At 44.7% G+C, this 20,739-nt stretch overlaps 1 protein-coding gene across 2 annotated transcripts; it reads left to right on the forward strand.

Annotated features, from left to right (window-relative positions):
• Nucleotides 1-245: 245 nt before the first annotated feature.
• On the forward strand, nt 246-20,569 carry LOC143103970 (transmembrane protein 198-like). Of its 2 annotated transcripts, XM_076267865.1 has the most exons (6): nt 246-685; nt 14,738-14,997; nt 16,879-17,153; nt 17,426-17,729; nt 18,022-18,170; nt 18,851-20,569. In XM_076267865.1, the coding sequence occupies exons 2-6, from the start codon at nt 14,847-14,849 to the stop codon at nt 18,998-19,000; spliced, it is 1,029 nt and encodes a 342-aa protein (XP_076123980.1). In that variant the 5' UTR covers nt 246-685; nt 14,738-14,846; the 3' UTR covers nt 19,001-20,569. The 2 variants fall into 2 exon arrangements, with proteins under 2 accessions (XP_076123980.1, XP_076123981.1); XM_076267866.1 differs by lacking the exon at nt 246-685 and having other exon boundaries at nt 14,339-14,997.
• Nucleotides 20,570-20,739: the final 170 nt, after the last annotated feature.

The raw sequence follows: 20,739 nt of genomic DNA on the forward strand, positions 1-20,739 counted from the left end.
TCATTAGCCTAGGCCTACACCTCTTGCGCCTTGGCTTGTCTACTAGCCTATTTTGAGTTTTGTTTTGAAGGGTCCATCTCTCCCTCCTTTTCTGAGTTTCATACAACCGACAATAACAGATGGTCTTTTGGCTATGATGTCAAAACGTTTTCAGCTGCTGGCTGGTTGCAACTCGCAAGACGAGGGAGGGAAGGGCGGAGAAGTCCTCCAACAACACACAGGCAAGAGAGGAAGAGAAGCCCATGGGTACCAGAAGTGAGTGAGTGAGAGTGGAAGAGAGAGAGAGGGAGGGAGGCTTGAGAGCCAGATAACTTTTTCCAGACGTGACCAGCTAGCCAACTGGCTACTTGTGCTAGCGTTAGTTAGACACGGCAGAGAAATAAGGACACCCATGAATAAACATTAAACATTGAGCGACTCTGGACCATGCTCTGACACGCTCACACAATAGTATCTCCCTCCTTTTTGTTATTTTTTGAAAGGACAAAAGCTAACTAACTGTAGTAGCCTACTGTAACGCGGTTTTCTGCTAACGGCTGAGTCGACAACATTTTTGAATGGACATAATTTAGCAATCATCTTTTGGCTTGCTTGTTCCATTTGTTTAACTGTCCTACTTTATTCTCCAATCAATGCTTGTCCGTTCCCACGGAAAGCATAAGACCCCCGAAGCTGACGTGAGTCGGTAAGTCAAACTAACACTCTTTCTCATTCTGACTGAATTTAACGTTAACTGTATAATCAGGACATCACGGATATTCTTTAACGAGTGGAGAAAACACTATTTGACCCAGTTTTAAAAGCTGAAACTTGCCAAGTTCAGATGCTGCTTTATCGCTGCCTTTCCTTTCCTGCAGAATAGCAACTGTAGGAAGTAAGTTAGCGGTGTTCAGATAAAAGCATAAAGTTCATAATAATAACATTAGGCTAATGTTAAACCTTGTTTGGCAATATCGTGTAACAGACTGTTAACTAGACTGGAAAGGTAGCATTTGTTTCATATTTTACTAAGGAATCTGCGTGAAAAATAACCGTATTTGTTGGTGAGTGCTGCAGCAATGGGAACCGTGCTAAATAATTTGAGCAACCTGTGTTACTTTAGAGGATTTCTGAAGATTACCAGTTGACAGTGACTAGACATTGCAAATGTGTCTGTTTCTACATTTTCAGGAATATTTCAAGTCAACCTCCTCATCTGACCGACGTATCACAAAAATCAGTGAGCTTTACGCTGCCACTGTTTCTATGGTCCCAGGCTTTGGCTGGGGATGACTTGAAAGCACTTGTGGATGTATGTTTAGTGGTGGGAGGGTGCCTTGCATTGGGAGTGTAATGATAGCTTGGATCCCCTCTGTGGCAAAGTCACACCGCGTCTCCAGTTTCACTCCCCCCAACACACTCGCTACCCCCTCATTTCTGTCAACCCCCAGTTGGCTTGGGCCATATGGCGCTGACTAGGGCACCCTGAAAACACTCAGACAGCTAGGGCCCTACCCTTGCCAGGATTTCAGCCTACATGTTGATGAGAGCAGTCAATCACTAGGTCTCAGAGTGATCAAGTCAATTTGACCTACTGAAAGGGAATCTAATATTGACTGCCAGTAGAACCCTCTATCCTGGCCTCATCATGACCTCATTATGGTTATCTGGCCCAAAGGGTTTGTCCAAGACTTTTATTCTCCAAACAAAAATAATGAATCAGTCATTATTATCCTTGCCTCAGGTATTTGCCCTACTGGAATGGACTGGTCTGTTCCCCCCCCCCCCCCCCATCCTCAACCTTGTCCTTCAGCAGCTGCGTTATTATTTAAGTCCCTGGGAAACCAGGTGAGGGAAGCCTCTAACTTGTCAAAGGCCTAAGAGTCAAATCAGTTTAGAAGCTATGAAATCCAGCTGTTTCTCCCTGCTCCTCCTCACAAATCCTTTGAGGGGTCCACATTTGGATGTAGAAATGCACAACAAAACACAGTCTCTCCCTCTGGGCTCTGGTCCATAGCTTTATCTGTCCTCTAGAAACTGAATCCATTAGATACACAGGTTGCATGTGGCCTAAAGCTTGCCAAGCTCAGCTGCACTCAGCCCAGCTCGGCAAGATCAGTGTGTCTGTGGGATGAAGTCATTCCCCTGCTTGCCTGATATTTTTTTGTACGTGTAACTATTGAATAGTCTGCAGTTGAACAGCAGATTAGACTCTAATCGGTTTAAATTTTTGCATTGTCGGGACTGAACATTTAAAAGATATCTGTAGTTTTATTTTTTTCTTTAGCTGACCCCTTTATGATATCAGGTTAATGAGGTCTGCTGTTGGTCTGACCTAACGTACAGAGTATCAGTAATCTCTAACTGTAACCACAGACAACCTCAGGGTAGTTGGATGGTTTGGTTGGTAGTAACCGCAGCAAAAATATCTGTTAAGGTTTTCGCTGTATTAGCTGATGTTATTATGAGTAATTTGCCCGTTGGTAGTAACCGCAGCAAAAACATCTGTTAAGGTTTTTGCTGTATTAGCTGATGTTATTATGAGTAATTTGCCCAAAATGCAAAGGTATCTGTGATATTCAGATATAGGTAATGCCGCATCCAATTTTCACCAAATTACAACCATTACAATTGCGCTGCATCGAGAGTGAGGCTAGATTCTAGATTGTCTTTTCCTACCCTGACTTTTAGGCAGCTTTGGGGGATGGGCAGGGTTTTGAACATAGGATCCTTGAGAAAGGAGTCTCTGAACTCAAGTTGTGTACTGAAAACAGCTGCATATACTAGTTGGGTTGAGGATGAGGCCAGTCCGCTCTATAAGGGCATGGTATGGCTGTCTTCTGCTCCCTGTCTGCATTGTCATCTCCTTAAGGCTCTGGGTGTTTGTTTTAAGAAGATTCCATGAATTGTCGAGTTGTTCATTGCAGACTCAACGTCTCAATGCAACTGACCCCTTCAGTACCTCCACCCCCCCCCCCCCCTTTTTTTTAACATCAATTGGCATCTCCTTGACCTTTGTGTGGCATATGACTGTCTCTCCCATTCATCTCAGCTGACTATAGGGCCTTTGTGTGGAGTTGATTTTTATCAGAGGAAAATGTCCTCTAACTTCCTGTAACTCACCAACTGAATTACTCCTCCTGGTATGTTGTCTTTCTCCCATCATTTACCTCAAGCAAGACCCAGTTTTGTACTGTGGCCTATACACACTACGCTACAAGTGTTTTACAGGGACCCCCAAAACAGGTTTGGAGACTGAATCATCTGTTCAAGGCTAAAATTATTAAGCATAGCCATGCTTGTGTGGACCAACCATGAGACTGATCAGAGAGCAGTTCAGTGTGGTATTCCCTCCTTGGCAGAGGCCAGAGCCACTGAGCGAAACAAGGAGTGCTCTGTGTAAAAGTGCTGGTCTGTACAATGTGCCCAGCGGCCCAGCTCACCCTAGCCCTCCATATCCTGTTTCTGCCCACCCTGGCCCTTTCATCCTGAACCCTGTCGTCCGGCTCTTGCTTCAGACCTTTTCCATAAAGCCAGATTATCATTCCATGTCTTGCCGGTATGCCGCCCCGCACCCTCTAGGCCACACGTTTCCCAATCCCTTCTCTGAGTCCCTGTTGAGTGACTGGGATTAACCGTAATTCCCAAACCTACACAGATAGGTTTACCTGACACCTAGCTTTTTGAACAGCTTTGTTTTTAACTCTTCCAGATTTTGGGAAGTGATATGGCCTCCCCAACAGAAAATATTTATAGTCTTGTTAGATAGAATTAGGTAAGGAATGATATCAGGAAATGTATTTGTATGTATTTGTAGGTTATGAATATGTTACACATGATGTAGCCCCCATGATACACCAGACAGGTGCTAATAATAGATTATCTTACATGTGGGCCAGCTGCCTCATATGCAAGGAAGAGCTCTCCAGGGAGAACAAATCCCTTATCTATAGGCTGCATTAGATCATACTGAAAGTTAGGTTAATTGAGAAGTCAGGACTGTTTGTTAGCCTTTACCTTAAGACCCATTTCAAAGCAAAGTAATTGTATGAGGTCTTGAAAGTGAAAAGCAGAAATCAAACCATGTACTATATATGTTCATGATGACAGTCAGTCAGGCTCTACATGGATTAGGTCAAAATCTTCAAGGTTATAAAATGAGTCTGTTTGGTCCCATATGAAAAGACATTAGATTTCTGAGCTTAAAGTTGATTGCTAGAGTTTTATAAAAAAAAGTCTGGTATCTCATTTGCTCCTTTACAGTGAAGTTTAAATTAGTTTGTCTATTTTTTGTCCCTCAAGCTACATACCTTCACACCCTCATGTAGAACGTTTCTGGGTCTAAGATATCATTCTTAGTGGGTGGGTGTTTTTGTCTAATTTCCATGTTTCTTATTACAGTGGAAAACATGGTGTACTCAGAACACCTGATTGGAGCACATAGTTTATTTCAATATCCATGCCTGACTCTTTCTCGTAGATAGTGTATGTGTGTGCGAGGTGAACATTTACTGTACACAAGCTTTGGAATGCATGAGAACAGACTGCCTAGATAGACTCGCTGGCAAAGTAAATCAGTGAGTTTTACTGTATATTTTTCGACTAGCGCCACTCCTTAAATATACCCCCTCATTTAAGCTCCTTGAAATAGCCTCTCCAGAGCATGAGGAGGTGTGAGCAGTGCTGAGGAAAGCTGAAGCTCCCATAGGAGTTGTCTAAACAGAGAGCGATAGGGACTGCACTGATGGGGAGGAGTGGTGGTGGAGCAGTTGCATTATGGTCTGGGCGATAGGCATTTATTTGAGGCTGGGATTCCCTTCAAGGAGCTCCTGGCTATAAATTGCCTTAAATGACAGACTTGACCTGGAAGTGGCTTAGACCCACAGGCTCGGCCTCCGTGGGAGTCAAGGTTACTATATGTGTTAGTGTGTTTATTGCGTGGGCATTTGCACACATGTAATAGACCGATATTTTAGGTGAAGATGGTTATGGTTATGGTTATAGTATTTACAGAATATGAGCTAGATGTTTCCTTTATCTTGTGTCCTGTATACCAGTGCATTGAGGGTCCTTGTTGGATGAGAGTGGTCATACAGTGTAGGCTAGGCTTGCACGAGTACTTAACTTTATGTAAAGTACTCTCCCTTTGTTCTCTCTCTCTCTCTCTCTCTCTCTCTCTCTCTCAATCTCCAAACAGAAAGAGCTCCATTGTGTTGCACTCCCACAGAGGCAGGCGTGAGGCGTAAAGGGCCTCTGTGGCTTTCGATTGGGAAGAACACAAGCACTATGACTCCCTCAATGACACACCCCGCTCCCATCTGTAAACGCCAAGCCCAGCGCAGAAATACGCTTGATGTCAAATATGTTTCATACACTTCGTGCGTGGCCTTGTAAGCTTACATTATTGCCTATGTCGATAGCATCTGCCAACCACTGTAGCATGCAACATATGTGTCACACATTTGGAGATTACGTAAGCTGTTCCAAATCTGAATACTGTATGTGGCTGGTGATTGTTATATGTGCTACAGAGTTCTTACAAATCCTCTAAAGCCCTCTAAGAAGGCATATGCTCATGGATAATGTGGAATTTTATAATCATCCCAACGTGCCCACTGTAAGAGGATAAGGACCGATGGTGAAGTTGTGTCACTAAGATGCATTCTGTTGTTATTGGGGGTGTTCCAAGATTTAAAAAGAATGCTTTTGATACTGACCAAACTTTCACTGATAGATTGTTCTGCCCTTGTTGAGTTTGTTGAATGTTTTATTTTAATTTTATTTTTATCCCTTTCGCTCTGCTTTCATTATTTGTTTTCTCATTTTACTTGCTCTCTCTTTCTTCCTTTCTCTCTCTCTCTCTCTCTCTCTCTCTCTGTCTCTCCCACACACACACTCTCTCTCTGACAGTCTTTTTTCTTCCCCTTTTCGTCTTCCACAGTGCAAGTGGTTCTCATTTGAAGGCAGAAAGGCCAGTAAACAGTCAGGACTTTGATGGAGGGCGCTTCTCTCTTTTGGGCCCAGGCAGAGCCCTGAATTGTGAGGGTGGGGGTTTTGTCGTGGGGGTGGTGGTGAGGGAGGTGGGGGATTTAGAACTGAGTGGATGAGAGGGCTTGCCAAAAACGCTGCAGGTTTTTCCCTCATTCGCTCTCAGAGGAACAAAGTGTTTTTTGAGAGGCTGGGAGCGAGAGAGGGAGAGAGAGAGAGGGGGACAGAGAGAGAGAGAGACAGAACACAGATTGGAAAAAAGAGGGACATTGAAAGATGATGTGGAAGCTCATTGTCATCACAAGATCTAGGTTTAAGGACTTTGGTGTAGAAAGAGTGACTTACTGTACGGTGAAAAGAATTCTCTGAAAAGGACTTTGTTTAGAGACCAAATGTCCTTGTAGAGACAAGCCACCAATATTGTCAGCATTGTTCTACATTGTTATTCAAAATGTGTGGCTGTGTTAACCGAGAGATTGAGTATGCAAGTGTGTCTTTACAGAACCTACAGCAATTGGTCAGAACACGCTCACACTCACACTCAGACACAAACTGATTGCCTGTCATTCTGCAAGAGCCCTTCATGTTATTGTGCCAGAATTTTTGGATCTGGATGAGAAGCTTTTTCTTGTCCATTCACACGTCCCTCCCTCCTCCCCTTCCTCCACTCTGCCGAATAGCAGAGACAGAGAGCCCTATTGATCAGATCCAGAGGCTTCGTCACAAACAACACCCTCAGCAGCGCCTCCGCTCTGCATGTCACGGCAGGGTCCAGCCCGGTCCGAATGGCACACAGTCCGCCAGAACCACCGTGGTACTGACCCAGACGGCCAGCCACCTAGAATCGTACAGTCTGGCCTTATTAGTGGCTGCCCTCGGTCAGCCCTGTCTCTCCCGTCCCCTGCTCTGTGTGAGGACTGTGTTCGCAGGAGAGTAATCCTTATGCTAACACGTGGCTCCACACCGTTTGTTATTGCAGTTGATGCAGTGTTAATGTTTGCATTGGAGAGTCCGTCACACCGAGAGAAAGAGAAGTTTCTGGAATAGCCTTGGGTATAGCTGGGTGTAGGCCTACTCTTCCATATGGAGCGCTTGTGTTCTTGTGTATGCCATTTGAAATGATTCCAGTAATATCTTTAAGTTGACCGAACGTCCCGCTCAATTTCAGGGTGTGAGAGTGTTGCATTTCGCAAATTTGCTGAGTCATGGAAGTGAGATGTTGTGCTAATGGGTGGGGGTCCCATTCCAGTGATTGAATTTGCAGTTGACTTCTACTTAACATTGGAAAATGTCATATGATTGTCACGTGGGGGGCAGCCGTGGCCTACTGGTTAGCACTCGGACCTGTAACCGGAGGGTTGCCGGTTCGAACCCCGACCAGTAGGCACGGCTGAAGTGCCCTTGAGCAAGGCACCTAACCCCTCACTGCTCCCAGAGTGCCGCTGTTGATGCAGGCAGCTCACTGCGCTGGGATTAGTGTGTGCTTTACCTCACTGTGTGTTTCACTAATTCACGGATTGGGATAAATGCAGAGACCAAATTTCCCTCACGGGATCAAAAGAGTATATATACTTACTTATACTTATACGTCCCCTACACTGGTTGTATCACTGCAGTGAATATATTGGTTAATTCATTGCCATTGTTGACTTCTACAGTGTACAGAGTAATTTTCAACATTTAAACAAATCCAAACTAGAGGAAGAGGATGTAGTAAACTGACATTTTCTCTTTTTAGAATAATACTGAGAGTAACATCTTTGTTATACATAAGTGTTATTTACTTTTAACACTCTTGATCTTGTACTGTTTCTTCTTTAGCTCCTTGCTACAGCCAGTCACATAGACATCCATAATTGTTCCAGCCTAATAACTGACAGAAACTGGGAGCGTCATGTATTGTGTGGTTGGGGTTTCTAATTGACACTAAAAGCGTGAGTCAGAAATATGTTTGTGATGTAGGTTCTCTTCTTTCACTTCCTGTTCTGCTGCTTCACTTCCTGCTTCCTGGCCATGAGGGAAAAGGTCAGAGCACGACGGCTTGATGCCATTGATCCGCACTTCCTGTTCTCCAAACGGGGCTTCCCATGGAGAGGGGACAGAGGCTGGGGGTGCAGTTTATATGAGACGACGTGTCATAGGTCACATTCCCCTGTCTTGCATAGGGTCAAGCAGGGTCATGGAATTAAAAGATAATTTTGTGAATGTGAATAAGAAGTGGATTGGGCTGGCTGAGCTTTTACGGCTGATATTGTGGGTGGTTAAGTTTAATTCCAAACGTCAATACTCATAACTCTATTTGGTCTTGCCTCCTGTCTGTGTGGATTCAATGGCAGTAATGGCCACATTACAAATGTAAACAGAGAGAAAATAGTGTCTTGAATCCTATGCAGTTCCACTAGGCCTATATCACAGGTTTGATGGTTCAGTTTACTCTATGTTTCTTGTATGATGGTATTCTGTCTCTGTCATCCTCGTTAACTCTACATTTGGCAGGCTGTACACAAAGCATCAAATTAGATTTAAACAGTGATGAAACCTCTTCTCTTTATGAAGTATGAAGTATTAAGATAAACAGTCTTTATGAGATGTTCTTATTTCTTGGATGTAGCAAGAGAAAACTTAAATATGTTGATTACATCTATGGTCATCAGTCTGAAGTGGCTTGAGTCTGGACATTGTCTTAACCACTTGAGAGCATGTTTACGTAGAACTTTGCACATGTTTGGACATAATGATTTGTTGTGATTGTGTGACACAAATACAGGAAAATTAGTGTCTGCCTGAGGTTATTTTGAAATGGTCATAAAAAAATAAGCCAGAACTAAAGGTTTGGCATGGCCTATTTGTCAGTTTTATTTTGTTGTGCATGAGTGTGAGGTTTTGTGTTTATGCCTTGTCACCATGTGTTTCCAAAAGGTCATTTGAAGCTTCCATGTAGCTTGTCTGAACAAGCAAGTGGCACAGATGTAAAAGATCTTTGATTTCCAGACGCCATGGGTGTTTGTGGTCAAGATACACACACACACACCCTCACTGGCAAGTACACTGGCAAGCACTTTTATGCCCTTCACAGAGTACCAGCTGGCTTGCGGGGAACAGCTGGAGGGGGTGATGTTGGGCTGAGGAGATGCCCAGCTGCCTGGGGTTCCTATGGCCCTGCTCAGTGCCAGTGGAATTCCACACGGCCAACCCTGAGACCCCTTTACTTCCCCATTAGCTATGCTGAAAACTTTGGGCCCAACCCAACCCAACCTGCCCCGCCTTGTCCAGCTGTCCTCCCTCTGGCGTGGGACTTAGAGGAGGTCAGAGTGGGAGACGAGTTCAGCCACGGTGGATAACCAAAGCCTGTCCTGGCTTCACCCTCAGCTGTCTGCTCTATGTTACAGCAGGTCGATCTGTAGGGGTGGTTTACCGATAGCACCACGTGTAGTTCCCTGTGACATTCCACGGAGGGACTCGCCTGATCATGTGTAAACGTGTCGGGTCTCATAGATGGTCATCCTTTTCCACTCCCTCTCCTACTACTGTTGTACTGTGGAAACTACCGTAGTTTTCTGTTTCTGCATGCTTGGTAATTTCCAGCTCTTTTCAATATGACACGGACACACTTAACAGGGTCACTGGGTCATTCTGTTTAGGACTGCCAGATTCTGGTTAAAATGCATGAATTTCATACTCTGAAAGGCCCAGTGTGTGTTGGCTTTCCGTGAAGTTTTAATGAAACCGTGAAGAAACAGCTGAATGAGGCTGGAGATCGCTGCTGTCGTCCTCTCTCTGCGGGTTTGGTCAGGCCAGGGGTAGTGAGGCTCTCACTCCAGGTCACAGCTGACTAGGGAATGGGTCAGAGTCCGGTCAGTACCAGGCCTAAATCTGGTCCAAAGCAGCAGGAGTCACGCAGGGTCTCGTACAGTCAGTGGACTGGAGACCCAGAGTGAGGCCTGAACCCAGGCCCAGCTGTCATCTGTTGGTCACGGCCTGCTGCCCAGGGAATGAGGTGGCACTGGTTCAGCTATGTTGAAAACCTGGACCTGATTGCTCGGCGTAGACTTAGCCTCCTGTCCTTTGTGATGTGGAAATGAGGTCAGAAGCAAGGGTCGCAGAAGCAGACACAAGCCCTAAGCAGTCTTTCACCAAACATTGACTATTGTTACCAATTATTAATAATGAATGATTGAAAGATTATTGTCATTAAAATTTCATTTATTCATACTGTAGGTCCATTATTATCATCAATAATGAATGGGTACATTTCCTGCTGTGTACTGAATTTATTGTTATTTAAAATATTTATCTATTGATGTACATGACGTTCATAAAGGATTGCTGAGTGTTCTTGTAAAATGTAGGCTGCTTGAGAGAAGAGTTTCATGATCACTAACCAATGTGCATTACTAGACCTGACCACATTTGAAGTTTGTTGTGAAATATCAATCTCTCTCTCTATGCACTTGCCCACCACTTCCGAGATGCTCTAATGTTGTTATTGTCTGGTTGTCCATTTGGCTGTCCGGATGGCTGAGGCCAAGGACAAGTGAACATGATCTTGGACAAAAAAGAACCAGCAAGTAAACGTATACCATTGCGCTTTTTAGCAAATCACAATTTCATCTTGCCACACACACAAACACGGTTTCCTGTTTAATGCTGGTCACACACGCATGACTGATAAGGGGGCACAGAGCGCCGCTCTGCTGTCGAGTCTTATCATGCTGACATCTGAGTAGTACCCAGCGCAGACACAGAAACCCAGGCCCTGCTTAATGGGACATAATACGTACCGCTCCTTCAGGGGGTAAACAACAGGCCTCTCCAGAGAGCTCAGCTCCAAAGCAGCCAAAGTCCCTTTGCCAGAGCCTCCTCGGGGCTTGGGTATATCCAAGCCATGGCCTACTGGCCCGTGCCAAATATCTCAGAGGCAAGACATGGAAAAAATGTCATTGTGTCCTATCTAACACGAGAGAGAGAGAGAGAGTGAGGTAGAGGGAGAGATAGAGAGAAGAGTGAGGGAGAGATAGAGAGAGGGCAGTTTTGGCATTGTGCTAGTTTCCAAACACACACACACACACACATACAGCCAAAATAAGCTATGCACACACACTCACTCACTCACATATGCTTGTATACACACAGACATACTTGGAAACCAAGCAACATGCAGTCTGCAGGAAACTATGTGAACCAGTTAACACAACTATTAGAAGGCACTGATGCTTGCCAGTGTATAATTTTACATTTTATGCAGACCACTCACAACACAATCACATACAGCTACACAAAGGCACTCCTACAAGCATGTTGCCACAGACACTCATGCGCGCACACACACACACACACACACACACTATTTTTGCTTGATCCTCTCTCTCCCAGCAAGGCTGCTGTTCTGATTCGGAGGGGGTCGAGGCAGGGGCTCTGAATCTTTGTGTTGCCTCATAAAGGCTCTATTCTCTGAGTCATGCACACACACACTTTCACGCCACATAATCTCTCTCTCTCACACACACAATCACACACACACTCACACACACCATTGCATATGCACACACATACAGGCTTACACAGGCATACAGGCTTTCTCACTCACATATTGTACACTCTCACACATACCTCTGTCAGCAAACTCCTAACACAAACACACTGACCAACACACATGTACAGTAGGCCTACACACACACACACACACACACACACAGCTGCTCTGTGAGAGACCTTGGGACAAAGATCTGACAGACACATGGATGAGAGTGGGATGAAGGTTTCTGTCTGAGGATTGTTCTTGTGTGCATGCATGAATTATTTAGCATATCTGAGCGTGTCTTCAAGTGGGCTTCATATGCTATTCATGTGTCTGTCCTTGCTTTGGGTGGACATGATGCTATTCATTTGTCTGTCTTTGTCAGAGTCTTTGTGTCTACTCAGGCTTGTGTGTGTGTGTGCACAGATCCAAGTATATATCACATTTCAGTCAGATTTAATGCCACTATTGTCCACTGTTTTTTCTCTCAGATACATTGAGAAGGCTGACACACACACACACACATACACACATTCATACACTCAGCGGGCTCCAGAGCTTTCATATGGCTAGGTCATTACCATTGGATCTGTGTGGGCTGGGCAGGCATTTAGAGCAGAGTAGAGTCGAGCTGGAACTAGTTAAAACATACAACTATTAGAAAGCACTGATGCTTGCCAGTGTTATAATTTTCAATAGTGTGCAGACCACTCACACAACACATACACAATTGCATGTTGCCACACACACAGTTTATGCTTGATCCTCTGTTCTAGTCGAGGACACAGAACAGAGCTGCGGCCAGCGTGCGTCCACTGGAGACCAGACAGGAACCAGAGGAACTGAGTCAGTACTGACTGGGCCACGCTCTCCCTCTCTCCCTCCGTCTGTGGAGAAAGAGGGGGGGGGACCAAGGAACATATAAACGACTTTCCAATCAGGCTCTCATTCCTTCCACGTCGACTCACGACATGCAGGGTTGTGAGTCTGCCACTCAGAACAGTAACATACAGACAGACAGACAGGAGACGGGTTGGAGAACAGCTTTACTTGAGAGAAATGTCGGGGTGAGAGAGAGAAAGATGTTTTACACAGTGTCACATTTAAATGTGGGACAGAGTGCGGTTGAGAAAGAAAGAGAGCGAGAAAGAGGGAGACAGAAAATGAGAGGAGAAAGAGGTGGAGTGGGGCCAGGGCCTGACTGTTTTTCTCCTGTCCTGAAAACGTGAGTTCGTTGTAATCGGATCGTGAAGGGGGTGAGATCATTAGTGAGGCTTTCCAGCGAAACCAGGGAGAGAGAGAACGAAAGAGAAGGAGGCCACCCTTATCCCCCAGCCTGTACCTCCCCTCCAAGCAACACACAGGGAGCATATTTAACCCTTCACTCAACCCTCCTAATCCACAACAGCTCTCCGCAGCTCAACAGAGAACTTGACCGTTCTCTTCAGTCCTCTTGGGGCTGTGTTTTTCAATGCAGCCAGTTCCAGTTAGGTGGAGTTAATCACAGGGTTCTGAGGCATCAGTTTGCACCATTGTTTTGGGCAAAAAGAGGGTTGTTTGTGAAGTAAGAGATTGAATGAAAACAGGTATTTCCAAACATGATGGCATGATGAAAAAGAACTCCAGGAAAGGGTCTACTCTGGGCTTTAGAGATAAACAGGGCACCACCTGACTTTGCAATTTGAAGTGTAAACTGCCAGTGACTGACTGAGAATAGCATATTTGGGTGATAAAGTGTCATTGACATGATGTTTGTGAAACCTGTCTAAATCCAGGTATTTCAATAGAAGGAAAGTGAGATGTTGAAAGAGTTAATAGCTCTTTGTGTAAATTCCATGAAGTTTTGAATCGCATCAAGATTATAATTTTTTTGTGTAAATGTTGGGAAAGAAATCACTATTTACAATTGAACATTCAGCTCCAAACCTTGACAGGTTTAGATATCTATTAAAATGTTATTTTTCCTGTAGACCCATAGCCTATACGTTTGGTATGTTCCAGTTATTCTGGGTCACCCTAGGAGACCATAGTGCACACTATGTTTTCCTGGTGGTTGCTATGGCACCATGTTGTTACTGTATGTTTTGTTTTTTGTGCTTCTTCCTGAAAATATGTTTCCTTTAGCGGGTCCACAGTCTCTCAGCAGGCCAAACTCTTGGTCATGTGGCAGTTACATTTTTCCAGCACTTCATGCAGCGCACAGTAGAGTGTATTGTGTGTGTTGCGCACCTACATGCGATGTACAGGCTGCTGTGTGCTGTGTGTTTTAAAGTTGGGTGGGCAAACATGCGCAGTCACCTGAACACCCAGGGGGAAAAGTCGCGGTTAGCTGGCAGGTTTCACACTCTCTTTGAAGTGTGTAAAGAAGAGGTGGCAGGGGTCGCGGCAGACCACATGCTGCCTGCGACGCTTTGAAGCACTTGAAGTTTTGTGGCACGCCTATGGAGTGGGTAGGAACAGGCATGTCATCGCCGTGGGCGGTAAAGACAGCCTGGCATAGCTGGGTGCCATCTGTGGAATCTCATTAGGTTGTGTGGCACCCTAAAAAAAGTTTTTCTTTTCTTTTCGAGGTCTATATGGTTCCTAACTATACACCCACACCACTAATTGCTAGTTGCTTTGTTCTCCTGGAGTTGGATCTTTGGTCTGAAGATGATGGTGCACTTGGGTGGTTCTTTGTTTATATTCAAGGCAAAGCGTCCTGGTATTGTGACTATTTTGAAGAGAATTCTGTGGAATGGCTCCCTGCCCTGTTACACCTGTTCTCAAAATCACACAGTCTCTCATTTACATCTAGCTTACTCTTTCCTTCAGTGCTTCGTTCTTTGGGTGAAAATGCTCTTTATGTCTGTTCAGTCTGACAATGAGCATTATAGCACTTTCTACCTCTGAAGAATCCTCTCCAAGAAGAACTATTTTAATAGATTCTGACAAAAAAGACGAAAGAAAGAAAAGCACATTGTCCACAAAATTCATGAAATAGGGCCTACCCAAAGTTCTACATATTCTAAAGTCAGTGTACTTAGTAGGTTGTCTCATTAGTATCTCTTCTGCCTGTGAATTGAACCTGATCTCATCTCACGTTGGATGATGTAGAGTCAGTCGTATTTCTCTAGACATACCACAACATGGCAGTAAGCATTATTTTGCAGTCAGCTGATGAATCACCCACATGTTTATAGAAGCGGCTCCAAGTAAAATGCAACAATATTTACAGAAATGAATCACACACTCTCTCTCTCTCTCTTGTAGGTGCTGTGAAAGCCTTGCGATGAATCCCAGATAACACTCCAGCTTCCACCGCCCCGTCCCTTCTAGACCCTGTCTTCCCCACCTCACCCCATCTCTCTTATCACCCAAAATGGCCGACCCATCAGATCTTGTGTCCGACGGGGCCGTGCCTGATGAGCCGAGTAACCCCTGTCTCCTGGAGATCGAGAGGAAGTATGAGATCATCCCTGCTGTCATCTGCTCTATGTGCTGCCTGTTCGGCATCATCTACTGCTTCTTCGGTAAGAGTTCTCAAAAGGTCAGAGGTCACCTGGGAGTTGAAAGGGTTGTTAAGGATCATAGATGTGACATGTTATCTGCGAAGGAATGCGCTCGGTACCTGTCGCATTGTGACATTACATTTTCATGAAGTAAACATATATTCTGTTTTTGAACAAAAACATATATTCTGTTTTTGAACAAAAAAAAAGATGCAGTTTCTTTTAAGTTCCATGTTTCTCATGCTGTATAGAAAAATATTTTACGCTTGAAGTGTAAAACTTTAATACATGTAAACTAAGCAAGAGCAAAACGTAACGTGTCCTAAATGATAATTACAACACCAGATGAGCATCATACTACGTCCCCACATCACACAACCTTCTGTGAACATGTTACTCACAGACAAGTGTAATTACGAAGAGCATCTACATCTGACTCCTCTCACAAATCACCATGGCTAATCGCCAGCTATTATGACTACTGTATTTAACTAAAACAGGCCTGTGTGTCTCCAACACCACACCTCTGTAGTTATGTCACGCTGGCTATGCACACAGGATAATGGCGCCACGTGCTTGCCCGGCCAAACCACAGTTTGTATTAAGTATTTAGTTAGACAATGTAGGAGATCAAATTAGATTTTTAGCACTATTAGGTAATAGTGTAGACTGGGCAGAACCAGAGCAATAGGGAGTCGCTTAGTCAGTGATACGGAGCATTTGTTACAATGAGACTGAGGTCATTACCACATCTTAATTCAATAAAACTTGATTAAGGGTTTGTTTGTGTGAGGTAAGCAATCTGCCCTCCCCGAACAGATGTGGGAGGAAATCCCGAGCCAGTGTTCATGCACATTAATCGCTCTTAGTTACGCGCTGTTCAGTTTTATTTCTGCTCAATTTTTAGATTCACTTTTTTTGTTAATTTTTTTTGTTTAGGTTTTATTTTTGTCATTATTCTTTAAGGATACTTATACATGCTTTAGGATATGCACTCCTCATTCACTTTTTTCCCCACAAAAAAACAATCCCACTCCATCACTCTTTCTCCTCCTCACTCTCTCTTACTCACTCTCTCTCTTACTCACACTTTCCTACCCACTCATGTGTAACACACAACATGTTCTTGGTTTGCGTCTTGGTGATATCATAATGCAAATCAGCTGGCCCATAAACCAGCAGCCAGTGACACATAGAGAGCAGCAGCTCACCCACTAGCTGTGGGGGGTCTTGACTTGGGCTGACTTCTCCACTCTCACTATACATAAACATCATAATGAAGAGCCCCATCAGGCTTATCAGTGGATGGATGGATGATTGACTTTTTTTACACCAGGGTGAGACTCTACTCAAGGCATTCACACCTAGGTTACGGGGCTCCGCAAATGAAGTTAAATGACCCTTTAATTACCCCTACTCCACTTCCCCCTCCCCACACACACACACACACACACCACCAACACTCTGTCTCTCACCCCCATACTTAACTCACACCCCCACACACACACAGGCCTTCCAGAAGATTGAATGCTTCTAGCCCTGGTCCTCTGAATGGAAGGAATGTTGAGGGGTCCAAAGCCCTCTTTCTGCTGTCTCTTTCTCTCTCCATGACAACAAATCACTCCTTTCTCCTTCAATCTCTTACTGTGACACAAACAACACAACACAAACAACTCACACATACAACACACACACACACACACACACACTGGTTTTTCTTGTGTCTCTCTTTCCTTTCAGTTTTCGATTTATTGCCTTATTCAGCCATTATTTAGCCAAGTATACGTAGCCCCCCCCCCCCCCCAGGTCTGATAATGATGTCATGTATGTTATTCACTCTGTGAATGTGTTTGTTCCTCCTCCCCCTCCACCACCCCACCGGTCTACCCCCCCTCTCCTCAGGCTACCGCTGCTTCAAGGCGGTCATGTTCCTGTCCGGCCTGATGTTCGGCTCGGTCATCATCTTCCTGCTGTGCCATAAGGAGCGGGTGCTGGACACCCAGCTGAGCGTGGAGGCCAGTGCGGGCATCGGCCTGGGCATCGGCCTGCTCTGCGGTCTGGTCACCATGCTGGTGCGCAGCGTCGGCCTCTTCATGACCGGCCTGCTGCTGGGCCTGCTGCTCGCTCTCTCCGCCCTGCTGGTGACGCACCAGTTCTACACGCCCACCACTGTCTGGGTAAGAGGAGGCCCCTACTGGAGCCTGGCTGCTCAGGGGACTGTTTTTTTCCAATGCCCCAAGGTTACGTGAAATTGTGAAATTTAATCTTGGTCTCCACTGTAATTTGTGTGAGTACCGGATGTGGCATATCATCTCGCTGTTGATCAGACAATATATAATAGTATCAGAAAATAAGTCTCCAGGATGAAGCAAGACTTATTGTCTGATATTGACCGTATGTGTGTGGTCAGTACCTCTCCTTTGACCCTTCCCTGTGTGTGCTGTCTCAGGTGCCCCTCGGCGCTCTGCTAGGAACGGGCATGCTGTGTGCCGTGCTGACCCTCCAGTGGCAGCGCCTCTTCACCATCCTCTCCACGGCCGTGTTCGGCGCCGCCATCATGACCGTCTGCGCCGACTACTTTGTGGAGATGCTGGCGCTGGCCACGCACGTGTACGACTGCCTGCGGCTGGAGCCGGCGCCGACGCCGCTCTGCTGGTACAGCTGGGTCATCCTGGGCATCTGGCCCACGCTAAGCCTCATGGGAGTACTGGTGCAGTGGAAGCTCACGGCCGAGGGCTTCTCCCATACGGAAGGTGAGAAAGGCGTCAGGTTTTCAGCATCAGCATCAACTAGACTGGTGATGTTAACCAGGATCCGGTGTTGTGCTTGGATGTACAGAAAAGTAAAATACTATCAGCCGAGCATTTGTGTGCTTTATTGGCTAAATGATCATATTACCAGTAGTTAGTAATATTTAGTGTTAGCATGTGTGTAGCGTCGATACAATGACTTATGTTTGTATACTGTTTCATGGACTGAGTATGCTGATGCACTCTGAGTATCATACACTGACATATTTTTCTATTCTTTTTTTCTCTCTCACAGTCATCATCAGCAGGAGGCAGAAGAGGGTGCAGCTTATGCGCATCAGGCAGAAGGACGCCAAGAAGCGGCAGCAGAGCGGTGGTCAGGAGGGCACGTACCGACGAAAGCCCACGCCTGTCAAGCGCTACGCCGGAGACTTACTCGCACCGGTTAGTCAGCTCCAGCCAATCAGCACCTACATCCCCTGTTAAAAACAAAAGAACAATTATTTGTTTATTGTCTTAGAGACAACACCTCTAATTTAGTGAATGGATTTTTTGGTTACACTTTACTTGACAGTGTCGACATAAGAGTGACATGACACTGTCAGGGACGTGTCATAAACAAGTCATAAATCTTTGACATAACGCTTCTGTTAAGTGTCATTTGGTTTTTGTCATAACAAGGGTAATAATCCCAAGGATTAGGGTTAGGGTTAGAGGTAGGGTTAGTGTTAGGGTTAAAGGTTAGGGTTAGGGTTCATGTGTCATGACAGTGTCATGTCACTCTTTCATCAATACTGTCAAAAAACTGTCACTGTCACTGTTTTTTTTTTTATTTTATTTTTTTTACCAACAATTCAAAAGTTAAGGTTTGAGGATTTGGCTTTAAGGGAAATCGTACTGAGATGGTGATTTCTGGGTTTGAGCCCCAGCTACACAGCTACCCAGCTGTATATCTTTGCCAGCTCATCTCTCTGGAAAAATAGGTTGTCATGGAATTTGCTCAAGGTGACATCAAGTGAAGACAGATAAAAGTTACAACTATCTGCTATGTTTTTCGAAAACTGATACCATATGAGTGGCTTTGTCACATGAATTAACTATCTCTCTCTCTCTCTCTCTCTCAGAGCTACTTACAAAGTCTGCGGGATCGTCAGATGGGCACAGGGAACTCTCTCAGCAGCCTTGGCACTGGCAACCACACCATGATCGACTTTGACTATGAGACGGGTTCCACCGTACCCCTCACAGCAACCACGCCCGTTATCCGCGTCTGATTGGACAGAAAGGAAGGGGGTTCCTCTGAAGGCCACGCCCCTCCTTCCTTTGTCCAACACGTGCTCTTCACTTCCCAAGTCTTGACTCACTCTGTCCTGGAAACACCCCTTTAGAAAAGAAAAATATCACCACATCAAAAATGCTGTCTTTAACATTGCAGACTGGAAGAAAAAAAAAAAACGGATCTAGCTGGTTACCACTCAGTTGCTTCAACACACCATCTCAGTTAATTTTGCTGTTTAATTGGGAGCTGAATGCAAGATCCACATCTGGCTCTTTCAGTCCATCATCACCACCGTCAGCGTCCAGACTGTGTGATCCACTTCCTCAGCTGAGTCAGTGGGAACTGTGGACTGGGTTTTTTTTTTGCGAGAGCCATGGAGTATTAGACTGAAGAGAGGAGAGGACTGACATTTGCAGGGCAGCTCCCCTGGCTGTTAGCGGCTGACGTGTGATGTGTCAGTTTGAACCACTCTGTGAACAACCCGGCCTATGTTTTTTTAGGCCACAAGATGCAGCGAGTCTATGTGAAAAAAAAAGTGTGTGTGATTGATTGTGTGTCTGGTTGAGTGAATGGTTTTAGAATGGCTGGTTTGTGTCTGTTTTATAAGAGGATGGGACTTTCATATTCATAGGCAGCATCCTAAATGCATTGGAAATGCAGTGAAAATAACCACACATTGAATTGCCAGAATGTCACAAAGTGATGTTTTTGTCTCTCTCCTTGAACTTCCTTGACAAACAACTAAACTAGTTGTTTTTGGAACTTTTCATGAAGGAAATGATGTCTTGGACATCTGTCAGCTTGAGAGTGTGCTTTTCTTGCCAGATGTTGGATTCTTAAAAGCTTGCGCTGGTGCTTCAGTATCAGTAATGAGAAATGAGCAGTGCACGGACTGATGAAGGCGTCCTCACTAGTGCCCGTTTAATAGTGTGTGCGTCTGCAGCCTGTGTCTGTACACACGGAAATTTGTCCAGTCATTTGTATGTGACTGTTAAACTCAGTGAAACACCTTACAATATGAGTGAAGCAGTTACCATGCGGTCCTCATTAATAGAAAACCTCAGGGCTGAGCCTTAGCAGCCATTTTGTAAATGCTGGATCATTGGTAACATAGTTAAGGCTGGACATTTTAATGAGATAAACACTAGCTAGCATACACAACATTAGCTAGCATGTATTGTAGGTTTAGCAGGTTTAACAGCTGTAGCATTAAGACTGAACAAAATCTCTGTGGAACCATATTAGTTATTTTGCATAACTCTTTTTTGCTTGTTGTTATGTTCTTGCTGCAGTCTTTTATCAACTATCATAGGAAAAATTAAAGTTATTTTGTAATTTATACAAGTAATAGTGTTGGGAAATCTCGTCAGTGAAAAAGAGCTACAGCATGGGTCTGAATATTGTAGATTACTAAAGCATGTTGTGTGTTGTTTTTATTTTATTTTACTTTATTCTATTTTAATTTGTATAAAAAAAATACATGGAGCTTGCTCCCATAACTGTCCCAAATCTGTACAGAAATGTTCATAGGAAAAGTTAAAGAAAAACCTTTGATGAAACAAGACTTGGGCCCTTTGTCATTTTTTACTCAGCAAATGAATGTTGCTACTTGTCTCAGCTGGTTACCTAGCAACAGCTCCTGCAAACTGCAAGCAAATAGTGAGGGTCTCAAAGGAGACGATGTGGTTTGTGTGTGCGTGCATGTGCATGCGCGTGTGTGTAAGAGGGTGACAC

The sequence above is a fragment of the Alosa pseudoharengus genome, unplaced genomic scaffold, assembly GCF_046254945.1.
Source record: "Alosa pseudoharengus isolate Yale_2024_CS ecotype anadromous, Long Island Sound unplaced genomic scaffold, YU_APseudo_1.1 YU_APseudo_1.1_scf_5, whole genome shotgun sequence".
NCBI classification, from domain to species: Eukaryota; Metazoa; Chordata; class Actinopteri; order Clupeiformes; family Clupeidae; genus Alosa; species Alosa pseudoharengus.

Bases quoted from the DNA above. Each gene is read 5' to 3' on its own strand.
- LOC143103970 (XM_076267865.1), top strand. From the start codon at position 14,847: ATGGCCGACCCATCAGATCTTGTGTCCGACGGGGCCGTGCCTGATGAG. The intron at 17,154-17,425 runs GTAAGAGGAGGC...GTGCTGTCTCAG, and splicing joins ACACGCCCACCACTGTCTGG to GTGCCCCTCGGCGCTCTGCT. The intron at 17,730-18,021 runs GTGAGAAAGGCG...TCTCTCTCACAG, and splicing joins GGGCTTCTCCCATACGGAAG to TCATCATCAGCAGGAGGCAG.